Source organism: Ammospiza nelsoni, chromosome 17, assembly GCF_027579445.1.
Source record: "Ammospiza nelsoni isolate bAmmNel1 chromosome 17, bAmmNel1.pri, whole genome shotgun sequence".
Lineage (NCBI taxonomy): Eukaryota > Metazoa > Chordata > Aves > Passeriformes > Passerellidae > Ammospiza > Ammospiza nelsoni.
The window spans coordinates 3,883,398-3,900,466 of NC_080649.1; the positions used below are offsets into that span (position 1 = coordinate 3,883,398).

The window sequence follows — 17,069 nt, forward strand, 5'->3', positions numbered from 1 at the left end:
ATCACCTGTGGAAGGATAGAATGTAAGAAAATAAAGATAGTGCAGAAGGTAGTCTCACACCTGAGGAGTTGCAGCTGCACTAATCACCAAAAATTAGGAACAGGCCTGCCCTTAATAGGCTACAGCTGTGTCCAATAAGAAAATGAGTGCTATAAAAGAGTGGGTTAGCTCAGTGAGGAGAGTCATGCCATTTGTTGGTTGTGCTATGAAGAAGAAGGAGTTAGTGTGGTGAGGTGCTGCCCATGAGGAATCACTGAGAAGGGATGGGAGCTTTGCAATAAGATGGCAACATTCCACTGGCACTGGTAATTACTCACGGGACAGTTTGGAATTTGGGCATTTTGGTTTACAGAGGCAGATGAAGTGCCCCAGTGCTGCTGCTGCACACAGGCAGAGCAACCATGAGCAGCCCTGTGTGGCCCCTGTGCTCTTGGGCAGTTACTGAGGGGTTTTGCTGAATATGATGTTTTAGTGGAGGTTTGCTTCCTTTGGTTTTTCATTTGGTTGGGTTTTTTTCAGACAAATCCTTAATAATAAAAAAGAAACTCCTGCAATTCAAAGGGATGCTCATGGTGTAAATAAATGCATCCATTTTTTGGTCATCTTTTTGTTTTTTATCCACAGCTACACAAACAGACAAGCAGCTCTTCCACTGCAGCCAGGCCAACAGAGTCAGACCTAGGCAAGGATCCCAAAATGATCCTGGAGTCCCAAGGTCATGCTGGGGGCTGCCAGCTCTCCTGGCACGACATTTCAAGGTCAATAGTGCATCCCTAGGGTTGCAGAGCAGCTTTTAACAAAAGTTCTAATAGAAGAAATGCTGCTACCCTTGCAGAACCCCTGCCTCTGCAGGCTTTACTTCACAGGCAAGTTCAGGTATCTGGAGAGACCTTGGAGAAATTCAGTGAGTGTTTTTTTTCTTATTTTTCCATTGCCTTTTGTACTGCATTCTTATCCACTAAAGTGAATAGGGCTGCAGGCTCTTACTTCTTCACCCTCCAAAGAACTTCTCTGCATTTTAATTTGATTTAAACTAGGAAACTGACACATGCACAACAGAGAACTCGTCAAGCTTCTGTCACTGAATTCCCTCTTTTTTAAGGACAACAGGGTTCTCTACAAATTCTGTGCTGCAGAAAGGGATGCAAAGGACACAGAAAAGAAATGACTACTATCAGGTCTGTGAATGGGCAGGAGATGAGAAGAGACAGAACAAGAGCAGAAATTAAAAACACATGGTATTTTAAAGAAGCTTTAATCATCTTTGTGATTTTTCAAGTTATTTATTCAGACATAATCAGCATTGTACTTCCTCTGCTGCTCCAGATTCCTTACAACTGTAATCAGATCAGCTACTTGAAAAGAAATTTCAAACCGCGGAGGTGGATCTAATTAACTTCACTGTCGTGTGATTATTTTAGTTTTCACAATACAGGAGTTTTTAAGCCCATCCTGTAATTAAGATTTACTCAGCAGTTTTCTCACAAATATCTGTTCCCATTCAGTTAAGTAATATGTTAGCATGTGTTGAAATATTTTTTAAATTATTTAACAAGTTCCCTGCTACTTCAGATATCTAGGACATGGAAAATACCTCAGATCTTTCTCAGTGCCACTATAATTACACCTTTCAATTTTTCACTAGAGAGCTTGAGTTGAAGTGTATTGGGAAGCATCCTCTACTCACTGGCAAAAATAGATCATTTATTGTGAATCTGTCTGAGTTAAAAGACTAACATTTCAACCCCCATAAGTTTTTGATGAGTGGCTAAGATGATTTTAGGAACCCCTTGGAATGTTCCTTTCTGATATGTTTTGAAGAATAACCAAAAAGCAATATATGATAAAATATCAGGAACTTCTCTACATCCACTCAGCTTAAATCAATTAATTTATATAAAAACCATTAAAACACAGAAAACAATCCCTTGGCATCAGTAGCTACCCTGAGTGAGGGAAAGAGGTTATTTAAAACTTGTAGAACACTTTAATCTGCAGGAATAAAGTGCAAATCTGACTGGCAATTTCACTACAGAAACCATTGATGTCACAAAGGCTCAAGACCAAAGGTTTCCCAAGTCACACAGGATCTGGTTTGCTTTGCTGTCTTCATCAGTGAAAAGAAATGAATAAATGAATTAATACAAAGACTGCTTAATTCACACAGATTTAAGAGAGAACCTTTAAGCCTCCTTCAGGGATCCAGAAATTAAATGGGGGGAAACTAAAACTGAAGAAAATTGCACTTCTTACTCTTTCCAGAACAGCCAAACATGCACAAACCAGCATGGAGAGACAAAACTCTGCCCTGCAAACCGTCCCCCCTTCAGAGGGGAATAAAGTTGGCATTTCAGGAGACAGAATTCTTCAGCAGCAGCATCAAGGAAAAGCATTCCTGTGTCTCCTTCTCACTATTGTTCCCACCAGGGCTTCCTGAGGAATTGCTCCCTGCAGTGTGCCAGTATAACTGCTTGCACAGCTGGGTAGGGAGGAGCTGGGAGAGAACTTTACCAGCCCAGCAAAAGAACTGTTGCTCTTTTAGGAATTTTGGAGAAGTCCCCCAGCCCACAGCTGCTCAAACACATTTTCCTGCTGAGCCTAAAGGTGAGTGAGCTCCACTGCAACCCAGGAGTGGGAATGGTTAGTAGGATGCAGGAGGAAATGGGCACATTTTTCCCTGGGACTGCTACCAAAGCCTTGGTCCCCTGAAACCACACCTGGAGATGCAGCTCCAGAGGAATCCAGGTTCCTCCAAAGGCTCAGTACTGCTCAAGAAGAGGAACTTCACCCTCCCCTTCCCCTCTAAACCCCCTGCTTGACCCACACCTCACTCAAAGTTCTGTTCACTCACAGCAGCTTGCAGTAGATCCTCTGTGACCTAACAGAATTCACTAAATCTGCAGAGGAGTATTTGGAAAAATACATGCAAGGGTCTGAGCCAGGTTAGAGTGAGCCCATGGTCAGAAGCCAGCAGGGGCACAAGGGCTGGCAGAGGTCAGGGAAGGAAAACCCCATTTTAGCAGCAGTTTATTTTTACTTTAGTTCCCAGCAGCTCTGAAACAATAGGCAGACCAAACATTAAATTACTGATATCACTGACACTACAGATATAGTAACAAAATCTACTGTATGCAGTAAACTGATGAACATGATACCAAAACTTACATAATGCCATTTGCAACTGGTTTTATTTTGAAACACAGGAAATTCCATGTAATTTCCCTTATTGACATACTGATTAACTTGAATCAGTTCCTTCAAATTGGGTATCTAATAAATAATTCAATTTCTTTAAATTTTGCTTATCAACTGACATTTACTACTACTGAATTTCCAGTTACTGACCCTGACAAGGAGAAATTTGATCCAGTATGAGACTTCTTAGGCACAGCACACAAATCTCTCTCTTAAAATTTCTTTTATGCTTTTACTTTGGGAAAATAATTAGACCTAATTTTGTTATTTCCAAAGTTACTTGAATTATATTTTCTATAGGTTAACTGAAAAAAAAAGGAAATCAAAGGTTTGTGATCATTTCTTATGTCACATTCATTAGCACAAACACCTGAGAAAACTAACTTAACCTTTCCAAATGGCAGCTGGATTTCAAAAATTCTGCAAAGTCCAAACTGACCAGGGGCAAACACACTGGGGGGATTTGCTTGAGAAAGGTGTTGAGAACAGAGTTTTAGTTTTGTTGTAAAACTGCTGATTTTGTACTTCAAGGATTATGATGTGAAATCCTCCTGGTGCTATTCCACCATCCCATTCCCTTTAGAGGCTGCTGTTTTCCTCTAGAATTTTCTTGTTGTTGCTGCTGTTTTGGTAATTTTGATAGTTCTGTGCATGGCCTTCCTTAATTCCATAAAGTATAACAGTTCTCTCATGCTAAAGATATCTCCAAACAATCTCATTTTCATGGCTTTGAACAGCTCAAAGACTGTGTTGCACTGCTCTGAGCTGCTTCCAGATGACAACTGAAGTATGAAATTCTTATGAGACAGTAATTGAAAAAATTTGTTAAGCCTGATATTTAACACCGGTTCAGACTGACAAATGTCATCATGCATCAGGTTTTTTACCCCAAAAGAAGCTAATGAGTCACAGAGTGACCCCCACTCAGACATACATGCCACTTGGACTTGAGATCTCCTCTGCAGCAGTGCCCCCATCCTGTTCCTCACGATGCACTGGTAGAAGCCAGCATCAGCCCTCTGCAGAGCTGGGATGATGTACCTGCAGGGCAAAAGGCACAATTAGAGAGCACTTCTTCCTGGTTTGCACTTTGTCTTAAATGCTTTTGTATTTTTTCTTACAAACAGCATTCTTGTGTAATCTCAGGTCTTTGGTTACAGTATTGTCTGTTACGTACAGGTTTTTAAAAAGCAGCTGACACGAAATGCATGAAAATACCTTTAAGTCTTCAGTTCTGCCTATGATAAATGCCAAGTATATAAAAAATACACATGAAAGACCGACTTAAACTTTTCCCCTAGTTTTCTCTATATTCATTCATAAGGGAGAGCAGGTAATTAGTTCAGAGAAGCCACAAGAAGCTTAAGTGCAGGCATTAGGAAGACTTGCAAGAAGTATCAAAGCTTTCCAATGAAAGCTCCACTGTGTGACCACTGGAACTCAGGAATCCTGGAAGTGCCACCTTGTGCTTTACTTTGTGTTTGCTCTGCCCTTCAAACACACACTCAGTCCACTAATCTCACCTTCCTCATTCAGCTACATCTGATTGCTCAACATGAAAATGAGCTGATAGGCACAGTTTTAATGGGAATAAAACACATGAATAATAGAGATAATCCTGCATTAAACAAACATTAATCACAAGTGCATATTCCCCCAGTCACCTTCAGGAGATATTATGGCAGGATTAATGAAAGTCTTTATGGAAGATAAGGAAAAGGAAAACTGCTGAATTTTAATCTTCTAAATTTAATTCCAATAAAAGAAAACATTTCTTCTTAGACTCAAATATATTGAACACACCCACGAGCTTAATGCCTGAACAGGATCAGGGAGCATAAAACAAAAGAGGCAGAAGATTCTGGTGTCATCACAAAACACACCCCAGCAATGGGGTTACACCACCAAACACAGGGGATACACCAGAGCCCAAGAGCATGGGCAAGCTTTAGACATTCCTGGGGTTTCCAGGAGCCCCTGGCTGCCCTTGGATATGTGCTGTGACTCCTGTGACCTCCTCAGGTCACTGCTGTGACCTGCCCAGGAGCCACCAGCACATTCCCTCCTGTGGCTGTGGCAGGAGGAAAAGGAGGATTCCAACCTGTGCTCTGTATGGGAGCCACAGCAGCCCCAGCACACAAATAATGACTATGAAGCAGGAATGTTGTTTCCTCTTGCCTGATGAGCCTCACCATGGGGAACAGAGTGAGAGAGCAGGTGAAAATACAAAGGGAGAAATCAATAGGACAGGAGGCTTCTCTAGATCCTTACAAAATAATTTCCTTCTTTGTCAAGAAGAAGATTGCTGGAAAACATCATTATAAAAAAAAAGAACTGAAGATTGTGACAAATACTGAAAATGAATTTTTATAGTTCTTTTTACCCAGCAGTTATACAACAACAATCTTCCTTTCTCCCATGAAGATTTAGTGTCCTACTTGGCTAATACCTAGTCTGTTAAATAAAGCCAAAATTAAAGGCCCCTTTCCTGAGTATTCATCTGCACCAGGACAGTAATGCAGATTTAGTTTTGCTGCCACCAGGACAAAACAAATCAATTAGATCAGAAGTGTCCTACTTTGGTTTTCTTTTCTGACTTATTAAAGTTTCAGCAGGAAACATTCTTAACATGTTGCCTGAAGAAATGAAAATCTTTTAAAAATTTACAGTGAAAATCCCATCTACTTTGGAAATTCCAAGGCAGCCAAAACCTAGAGCAGCTGGATTCTCAGTGGACCAACTGGGTATAATGTGCAGGTACAGCAAGCAAAATCAGAAGAATTAAATAACAAATGTGGAAAAAAGAGATAGCACATGTGTTAATACTGTTTGAGACTAACTTGAAAATTGCAAACCTGGGCAAGGGATAAATATTAATGGAATTTCTGATTCTGTGTTTACAATTTTAAACAATCTTTTTGCACCTCATATGTCTTATTATTGTTTTAAAACCTACTTTTCTATTGACCTAACAGCCTTGATACTGCTTTTTGTGCTATGCTTTTCCCATTCCACTTGTTTTCTGACTGGCATGAAGAGATATAAATAGGCTTTCTAAGTTCTAAATAAGACTTTCTTTCCCTGAATGAACTGAAATCAAAGGTTAATGCAATTCCTTTCAGTGACAAGACAGAATTTTGCTTTATTTTTGTCTATGCTCAAACTTTGAAGACAGATCTTCCCATTGTGGAGATGTGTCATGGTTTTGTATGGAGGCTCCTTGATGTTCCTGGGAATGTCTGCAAGGACTTTGGAAAGTCAGCCCTGACTTTTCCCTCATTTTAAATGGCACAGCCAAGCAGAACCTGGAGTTTGGGAAGGTTCTGCAGAGAGATGGGAAGTGACAAGCGGAAAAGAGAAACTTCAAGTGGAGTCTCCCTGAGCCTGATGTGCTCCATCACCCCTCTGCAAAGAGCTCCAGGAGGGAGTAGCATCAGCCACTTAAGGAGAAATCCCAGCCAACACTTACAGTTCACTCCTAATCTAAAATTTAAACCCTCATTTTAATTTTAAATGCCCTAAGAGTTGAAAGTGAAGCTATAGGCTATGGGATTTAATAGTCATAATTATGGATACAGAATTAAACCTAAGTGTATTTTATTAGATATTCATGTTACTTTTTTATCTACTCAAGCTTTTTAACAAAAGACTTATGGATCAACTGATGTAACTTTTAAAATACAGAAGCAAAACTGAAATGTGTCCATTGTTAAAACATAACAATTAGATACTTTTAAGTAGTTTGGTTGAAAATTTATGGCTGCTTAGACATGACCATAGTTTCTTGAATTCCAATAAATCAATATCTTTAGGCCACAAAAGCAAATATGACAGACACACCTGGTCCAGAACTTAATTCAAAAGAAAACAAAGGGAGGAAGAAAAGAAAACAGAAAAAAGGCACTGCCTGAACATTAAAGTCTCTTAACCTATAGACATGACCAAAATTTATCATAAGGTGGATCTCAGATCACAAAGAATTTCTAAGGTTGTTTTATAAATACTTAACACAAAGTGGTGCATGCACAGTCACTGTAAAGGCTGGGCTGTGCACACAACCAGCCTCGTTAGACAAAGAGGAGCTGCTCACTCAGGGTCACCAATGTCACAATGCAAAGGCTCCAATTAGTTCTTTACTCACTTGGGCTGTTATAATAATATATTTCAGCCTGTTACAATACAGACATTACTTTAACTGAGACACACTAAGTAATATCAATTACCAAAAAATCTTTGATTGATGATTCAAATTGCAGCAGAAGTCACTTACTCAGGAAGATTCGTGCATTTAAACAGGCTATTTACCCAAGAGAACTGCACAGCAAACTGTTATGGGGTCAAAGGTTAAATTTTGCAACTGCAATTTTTATGTCTGAGCATATCTTTTCCTTGCTTTCATTCATCCTAATGCACCTATGTAATTTTTTGGAAGCTTAAAGCTTTGCATTTCTACAGAATCAAAATCCTGTTTAGCTGATCTCTGGCTGTGGTGTAGCAGTAGGGATGCAATTTCTAAATTAATATTTTCTATCAATATTATTATCATAAACCAGCAGCTTCCTCTGTGCCAGATCTTTTAATGAGAAATAGAAATAACAATATAAAAAATGCAATATTAATAAATATGGTTGGAATCGTGACCTGACATTCACAAGAACAAATTAAATGCAATATAAGAAACAAGGAACTGACTGCAGGTATGTGCACACACAGCTTGGGAAAGGTGTTCTAATAACTGACTCTCCCTGCCATGCACAGTAAAATTCCAATTTTGTATTGGGATGTCCACTTGTTTAAGAAATACCACAGCACTCAGGTCTTATTTCAAAATGTCACACATTCTTACCCAGGTTTCTCCTAATACCATGAAATGTCATCTCCCAGTGCCTAGCACACCTACAGGGCTGGAGTTCTAACCTTTGCTTGCTGCTCATTCCATGTTCAGGTGTTTGTCCCCCCACACCATTTTTCCTCCCTCTCTCTCAGCATCTCACGTGGTCAAGGGCTGCTTCCAGCTCCTTCTGCCCAGCCACTACAACTGACTCTGCTGTCATTGATCAAAACAAGTGGCATTTGCACAAAGCCATGCTCAAACATTCTGTGATTTGTTGTGCTATTAGAGATCTTTTAATTTTCTAGAAAGCATTCACAAATCTCCTCTTTATGTGTGTGTGGCTCATAATCCACATCCCAAAGGCTTGAAAGCAGCAACCATGAATAGATGCAGGGACTCAGGACTAAGGGGGCTCCTCCAAATCAAATCTTGCATTTTTAGGTAACTTCAGATAGAATTAAATGCTTGGGTTTAAACAGTTGCTAAATACTTGAAATGCTGAATGACCCCCACAAGTTTTAACAAGTTTTTTAAGGGAATTTTTTCCCCTACTGCTCTGTAAAGGTAAATAATATCAAAACCAGAATTAGTGCTAGGTAAAAATTTTGAAAATCTTTGAGAAAAGTACTTATGTTTTACTTTGTGTAACAATATAGAACTTTATATCATTATCTGCACACCAACTCATACTGTAATTTCTATCTATAGTGATGGAGCACAACTTTTCTCTACCTTGAGCCTTGTGTCCCAAAAATGCAGTATTTAGCTTGCTTTGCAAAAGGTACAGGTGTTGTGCCTGGGCTCTCTCTGTCACATACTCACCCCTCACAATGTCTGAACTCACCTGGCAAATTCTACAAAATTAGAAAGCACCAAATAAGTCGCATAAAAATTAAATTTCCGTAAGGGTACAGAAATTTCTGTTTGCACAGAGAAAACCCAGTCAATCCTCCCACGTGAGAGAAAAGCAGACAAAACTTGGCTGTCTGGCACGTTGGTCCTTGGCCAGCCATGAGCTGCCTATCAGCAGGAATGAGCTCTGATAAGCCACGCTGTGGTTTAGCTCCTGTTTGATGGAATGTCTGTGGGATGGGGAGGGAGGTCCTGAGGGCAAACTGCACAACCATTAAAGGGCAGTTTGTTAAACTATCAGCTCCCTTTTGCAATTGCTAGAATTGAAACAGAAAGTTTTGTGTGGAATTTAAGACAGAACACATTCCTCTAGATCTGATGGAGACGGACAGTCCCAGCGAGCTTGGCTCTGTTCAAGGATGAGTTCACACATCATATGTAACATTTAGCTACGGAATGTGTCTCCTATTTATCACAAACACAGGTAAAAGTTACATCTCCAGCAAAAGGCACCTCTGGTACTTAAAATTTCCATGTTAGGACCCATGTTTGGAAGCATTAAATCTCATTTTTAGCAAAGGAATCTCGTCTGTTTACAAAACCTACTCTTCTTTCATAACAAACCCCCAAGTCCCTGTGTCTGTATCTACAAAGCTCTTTGAGGCATTGGGAAACTGAGGGGGTGGGGTTTGGTTTGGGGTTGTTTTCTGCAATTCCACTTGCAGAGGTGACTATATGGATGTTATTTACTTGTATTCACTGGAGTAGGAGGTGATTTCACTGTCGTTGTGCAACCACTTGAATTCCAAGGGCCAGCTGCCTTCGGCAAGGCACGTAAGGACCAGTCTGTTTCCTTCCAGGTGGATCTGGGGCAAGCCTGGTTCTGTCTTGAAGAATGGTGCAACATCCCCTGAAATACAAAGGAAAAAAAATGGGTTTGGAGGCTATTTAGGAAAATATAGGAGAAACTACTGATATTTAGCTAATTTCTCCTCAAGACGGTCATGGTAAAACAAGAAACAACATGATTTCAGTTAAGGCTTGCACTGGTGCATTCATAACTAAGCTTTATCTTTAGAGGCAGAATTACCAAGATCTTGATAAACTTTGTCCTTGCCCACTCAGATAAGCTTTTGTCCATGTTTACTCTTCCCCCAGATGAGAATTCCAACATTGTCTGCTGTGGCAGGAAGTGAACAACCCTACTGGCTTTTTTTCCCCCTTCTCCTTTCTGGAGATTAAATCCACTCAAAGCTTTTTTTTATCCTTTTTTTTTAAAGTTTCTTGAATAGAAACCAGAAGTGTAATCTTGGATAGAAATGATTATCACAGCAGGAGAAGTCTCAGGGTAAATGAAGATTCCTGATAGGGAAAAGAATTCAGAAAACAACACCTCACAAGTATTCTTCAATGTTCTTGCAAACCAAAATGTGTTAAATTATATTACCTGAAGCCACTAACAGATTTTTGAATTAGGGTACTTCAGTAATATGCAAGGGTCACTTCTAATCTCAAACTCTTGAGTATCACAAATAAAACACTCCAAGCAGCAAAATTCTTGATGGGTAAATTGCCAAAGCTCTGCTCAAATACAGATTGATTCTGAGTCCACGCCTGCTGGAGATCTACCTCCATCACCTCTGGAAGACTTTTTACATTTTATGTGTCAAATATCTACTTGAAACTGTAAAGGAATTACAGACGTAATTTTAGAAGTATACAAATACCTTCTGTAACCAAAATCAGCACAGAATGGCCTGGGCTGGAAGGGATGCTACAACTCATCCAGTTCCAACCTTTCCCATGGGCAGGGACACCACTAGACCAAGTTGCTCCATCCAACCTGGCCTGGAATGCTTTCAGGATTTAATGATTACACATAAAACACAGGAGTTATATTCAAAGTCAAAAATTTTCTATAAAATATTAATAATACTGAATAAGTAGACAATACTGAGCTCTTGTGTGCAGGGTGTGTGTGTGTGCTTTATATATAAAATACAGAAAAAATCCCAAGATACATAAATATTGTCCCAGTGCAAGTAATGGTTCAGTTGGACTGCAAACCTTCCTTTAAACATTTATTTTACGCAAAAATCTCAGGCATTTTTATACTTGGAATTTTATGTTTAAATAATTATATTTCATTTTTATACTTGGCATTTTATATATACTCAGGCATTTTATATTTAAAGAGTTTAACCTAATTTTGCAGTTTGGAGTGCCCCCATGTGCTGTTCAAGGCTGCAATTTTTGAGCCCACAGGTCCCAGAATCATTGACAGCCCCAGGAGTTTGGGCCAAGGGGTGCTGGTGGTGGTTCCCCAGTGACCCTGGTGTTCCCTGGGGTTCACAGCCCAGCCTGGGGAATGTCAAAGTCTCCAAGCCTTTATCTTTCCCTTTGCTCAGGGGATGTTTCTGCGTGCAGAGCACGTGGCAGCACAGGCTTGTTATCACTGAAGGGTCAGAGCTGGGCTCCAGCTGAGCGTGGCCAGGCAGCCCCAGGCCCACTGGTGCCAAATATCTCCTGCAATGGGCCATAAATCAACCTCAGCTCCCCACTCATCTGGTGATTTGGATTGACACATTCTCTCCTGAGTTTTTAGAATTTAACTTCAGGAACACAGTCATTTATGCAGAAAGAAAAACCACATAATCTTAAAGCAATGCTTATAAACAAACCACAAAATCCAATCTAACAAACTGAAATAAAAACTGTATTTGGGGTAGGGCCCTTTTCTGATTTGTAGCATTTTAAATAACCTGTCTTTCAAAGAAACTGATTTGTGATGAGTGCAGATCAGCAGTATCTTCTCTAAATTGGCTGTATAGGAAGCTACAACAATACAACATATGAGAAAATTGGAACACCTCCAAACTAGCAGATATTCCCAGACAAGCCAAGGAGAGTTTTTACACTTCTCCACACTATTACATGACTGAAAATATATTCTGCAAAGCTTCTCTTTAGTTGCTGTTTTAATGACTGCAATTATTGTGAAATCATCTTATCCCAATTCTCATTGTCTTCTAACTAGTAAAACCAGCCAATATTTTAAATGTTATAAAGAAAAATTTAAGTTGGAATTAGAGGATGTTCCTGCGAAATACAGTTATTTCACCCACAGAGAAAAGCAAATTTTTACAAAGGTATTTCTAAACAAGAGAGAAAATGTTAAATCCTGTCAAAGGTATTTTGGGGAGTCTCCCAAGGGAGCTGCAGACATTCTACCCTGGCAAGATTAAAGGTGTCAGGCTTCCTCTGGAGATGGAAAAGCAGCAGCTGGGAGCAGTGCTGGTGCTCAGGGGAAGATAGCAGAGCCCAGCTGGTAAAGTGAAATGATTCGTGCTGAGTCTCCTGAAAACAACACTTACCTGCTCATGTACAGCGGCTCCTGGAATGAGTTCCCTAAACTGTTCCTCCCAAAGAAAGTGCAGTCACTGAGGGAGAGCTCAGTGGAAGTGGTGTCTGCACCAAACTGAGTCATTTGTTGATCCTTGTTTTCAGTGATTTACAGACTCAGCAGCACAACCTCCTTCATTACTTACTCTGAATTATCCACTTACTCCTAACTTATGTCTTTCCAAGAAAAAAATGATGCATTTGGAAGACAAAGTGCTGCCCACAAGTCTTCATCCAGCCCTATATTTCCTACTCAAATATTCCAAACCCAGTGATGCTGCAGCCCACTCAGAGCTATCTCCCATTTAAAGCATCACAATCAAGCTGTTATTACATGAAAATGATTCTCAAAACTCAATCCAGTTCTGTTAGAAGCTAAAATTTAATAGACTGCAGGAATATTTTTATAAAGAGTATAGCATGCTTTATAAATTACCCTGGCTCTCTGGAAGATTTACTTAAGCCCTTGAAGTAATTTTATCTTCTAATCCTTTATTCCTGACTTTCTCATCAATCACATACCATCAGTTTATCAAATTCAATTATGCAATCAGAGCTCACTAAATATTCACTGAAAGCAGAAATGAAAATAAAATACAGAGCAAAAATTCCTTGCAGAGAGGAAGCTTTGATGACATTGGCATTTCTGCAGCACAGGGCTGCTCACACCTCAGGCCCAGGAACCAAGGACTGCACCCTGGGCTTTATTTACAGCTTTAATCTGTAATGGAAAACAGAATTTAAACCTGGATCTGCAAGGAAAAGTTTGGTTGTTATAGAGAATCCAGGGAAACAGGAAAATTGGCAGGGAAAAAATCAAAGCTGTTTCAGAAGGGTTGTGAGAAAGAAGTACCTGGCTGAGGGATGGAAAACACAAGGGGGCAGTTAATAGGTATGAGATCCTTGCACTCAGTAATTAACTACAGAAAGGGCTCACCAGGAGGGTAACCTTGGCTAACCAAGGGTTTAGAAGCCAGGAAGGCATTTTTTGTTTTATATTCTCCAAGAATGGAGTAAAATAATAACGAAAATACTATCTGAGTCCTAAAACCAAAAATAATAAAATACTGCAATTATTATTCTTGGCTAGAAAATTTTTCTGCCTACCAAAAAACAAAAAAAAATTAAGTAAATATTCATGCTATACACTGTTGCTTTTTCTAAATGTGTTGATACTTCCAGCCTCTCTGGCTCTTCAGCAATGCTGATTTAAAAATAAAAGTAATAGAAGTAACAGTAATTAAAGAACTTTTTGAGTTGCAAGAAGGAGCAAAGGGATAAGGTGCCAATCTGTTGGCACATGTATATTTACAGCTTCAGTAAATTTTCATTAAGTCTGCTTACCAAACTCGCCAACATCCTGACTTGTGTCCTTAAAAGGATGCTGCAGATTTATTTTTATGTAAATCTCAAGAAGAAGTAGGATTGAATATGCCAAAATTATCTGGAAATTTGCTCCACAGCATTTCTGCCTTGCTTTTCTGCACCTCCAAACACCTGCTTGAGTTTCATTACATTGGGTTGGCCCATCCAGTCTCTTTCTTTGGTACATGCAAAGCTTAGATGGGTTTTACCTCAAAATAAAGATTCAGGACTAAATTCAACAAAACCATACAGTTTTTCTTGGACTACTGCTGACATTTAAGTGCAAAATGGTGCTGGGTCCTGGGTCCTCTACCCTGGGCTTGTCCCCAGCCCTGGCAGATGAGATGCACAGCAGGAGACTGAAAGCTCCCTCGTGCTTCATTATCCCTGAAAATCACCTTGGGGCACAAATTTACAACCAGGACCTGCAAAAGAAAAAGGCAGCCTGGGTGGACAGCTTTGCAATGGCAACAAAAAAGGAGTAAATACTCATTAAACAGCCAAGGAACCCAAATCTCATAGGAATTGCATGAGTGAATGTGACTCCAGAAACAGGAGAGCATCATTTCAAGGACCTCAAACATTTCTTCTAACAAACAAATTAACAAGGCTCAGCTAATGATTCTGAGCCCTTGAAGAGCTTACATTTGTAAAACACATAAAGCAAAGTCAGATTAAATAGATCTTTCAGTTACTACAAGCTCTTACAAGATCTTGAAAGCAGGTTGCATAGTCTTGTCCCTGAGGAATTAATAAATTTTAATTAAAGACGGAATTTGATCTTGAGAACCTCTACCCTGCAGAGAAAAGGAAAGTTACAGTATTCCAGAGAAGTACCATAACACCCTCATCAGTAAAACCCACTGCAACTATCCTCTTCAAATCTCAGCTTTTTTCCTCCAGAAAAGTTGGATACCAACAGTTACAGGCAAAATCAGGTGCCCACTTCCTGAAAAAAAAAGATTCTGTGGTCTGAACACTCAGGGGAAGGAAAAGCGGAAAAGGGGAAAAGGCAGGGAGTGCTGAGAGCAGGTTGAAAGATCTATTTGTCTTTGTTATGCATCTCTACTTTTAAGTCACTTTCAGGTCAGCTAATATTGAATATTAAAAGTAGATCAACCTGCACATAAATCAGCAATTCAGAGCAAATACAGCTCAATCACTTAACAAATACCAGGTGAGCAGCTGCCTTTGCATCGCTCCATTGGCCCTACAGGTTCAATATTGAAAAGAGAGTTTTGACTGAGATACATTTTTCAAACTCAAAGAAAAACACAATGGGTTTATTAAGTAGCACATCTCTATTGATTTTAGCTTATTAATCTCCAGTCAAAACATGATGCACATTACTGTTTCTTCATATGCTTCTAAAGGTATGGTCAGCTGACACAGGAAAATAAAAAACAGAATTATTGCTGAGGAATTCTCTGAGGAAAATGAGGTAGAGACTGAATGATCAGCCCAGGAGATCAGCAATACAGAAATGTTTTTGCTCTCAGTGTCTGCTAGGAAAGGAGATTTGAGCCACCTCCAGGAGGGTAAACAATGACAGCCATGGGAAGGGTATCCCAAAAAGTCTGTCTGGGGCATTGAATGTGTAATACAAAAATAAAGGCAAAATGGCAGCTGGAGTCAGGAAACCCAAACTAGAGACAGGAAGAATCTTCTCAGTAATCCACAGAAATTGTTACAACTATGGACAGCAAAATCCATTCCAGACCAGACTGAAGTTCAGCTGTGAGCATAAACAGTTGAGCACGAGCTGCTCTGCTCTGACAGCAAATAACTGCAACCTCCTGGGAAAATGGCTTTTCTTCTTATTCCCAAGTTGGATATAGAAAGGTTTTTCTCTATTTCCTTTTCAAAAGGATCTTTTAGCCTTGCTATCTCAGTTTTCTAATCTTAGAGTTTCTGATATACATGCATACATGGGCTAGCTCTGGATGCAAGTTGTATTCTCTTGTGGAAATGAACTTCAATAGATTATATGGCATATGAATTTGGAATTATAACACAGTAAATCCTGGGAAACGTACCAGAAAGTCAGATTGAACTCAGATATATTTGAATCAACCTTCTTTTGAATTCAAATATTCTAAAATGCATTGGTGAGATGCTGGTGAACTTAGTATATGATCCATTCATAAACTGTCAACAATGTCAAACATACATTAGAGCATTCACTCACTTTAACTGTATTGATTTGCAGGAAGTCTATTTTACCCAAAATATTGGATCTTTGAGATTCAAATTTTTGTGGTTGAAAGTGTGACATAAATCACCAAGTCCAACAATTAAATTTAAATTGCATTTTACTACCTCATTCTAAACCTCAGTTGCAAAGGACTGATGCATCATAGTGAATATTTCATTAAAATATCAGGTTATTTTTCAAATATACTGCAGCAGCTAAGAATTTTCACACAATGGTATAAAGCATTCTCTCAAAATGGATTTCCTGAACTTTCATCAAAGATGATATCTGATTTTATATTGGAAGACTACTGAAGCAACTGTATTTAAATCAGTCTTTCTTCCCCAATTTCACACATCAGGTAAATGAGCCCAAGCTGCCCATTTTTGTCATCCTAGAGATTAAAAAGATAACCTTCTTTTTGGGTACCTCTATTATAATCCCTGAATGCAAATACAGATATCAGCTGAGGTTGATGGATGGTGCTTTTAGAGGTTTAATTGGGAATGGAATTAAATTGTTTTAGGACTCAGCACATTCTGTGAGGAAGCCCACATATTTTTAGAATAAGTGACATTTATTTCTTTTAAATGCACACTCACAGGGAGACAAGATTTCAATGGATAACTTCTTTTTTTGCCTTGAACAGCTCACATAACTAATTGGCAAGTTAGCTATTGGGTAATTGCCAATCATATATTTGATTTGGATGGAGGAAATATTGAACTAAAGATTGCAAACCTGTTGCAGCATATCCCAAGAGGAAAACTAAACATTCTGTAATGTATAGTTATGATTAGCTTTCAACAATTCAATAGAATAGGAGTCCCAAGCGGCAAGAATGAGTGTTTCACACTGATAGTTAGGTAGATTTAATTAAAAATTCTTTTTTTTTTTTTTAATTGAAGCATCACTTCTCTATTTCTGAATTACCTAAATGGCACTGTAGATTCCAGTTGGTTTCTCTGCTCCTCATTTCTTGATGCAAACAGACCAAATGTTTTTCCCAAATCTTGGCTAACACATAGTATTGCTTAAAAGAACAAACATCCTAATGCATTCCCTAGAAAATTCTATAATTCTAAGATAAACACCATGAAGTGACTAGCTACAGTAAAACCTGTTTTGATATTTCCAATCTTTCTTCCCTGTTTTAAGGCACAAACATTTTCTGTTATCTCTCTTAGCCTTCTTCCATTTTTCTCTATGAACAGCTTTAGATGAACT

At 39.1% G+C, this 17,069-nt stretch overlaps 1 protein-coding gene and 1 long non-coding RNA gene across 2 annotated transcripts in view; one reads left to right on the forward strand and one right to left on the reverse strand.

The window, feature by feature from the left end:
• Window positions 1-17,069, reverse strand: part of SDK1 (sidekick cell adhesion molecule 1) — a 382,049-nt gene that overhangs the window by 265,274 nt on the left and 99,706 nt on the right. The window contains exons 2-3 of the mRNA XM_059484654.1: window positions 9,632-9,791; window positions 4,130-4,236 (exon numbers count right to left, since the gene is read on the reverse strand). Coding sequence (XP_059340637.1) covers window positions 4,130-4,236; window positions 9,632-9,791 — 267 coding nt within the window. The remainder of the gene's footprint in view (window positions 1-4,129; window positions 4,237-9,631; window positions 9,792-17,069) is intronic.
• On the forward strand, window positions 211-5,794 carry LOC132081124 (uncharacterized). The gene is made up of 3 exons (XR_009419640.1): window positions 211-305; window positions 625-904; window positions 1,038-5,794. It is a non-coding gene; the product is annotated as an uncharacterized LOC132081124 (long non-coding RNA).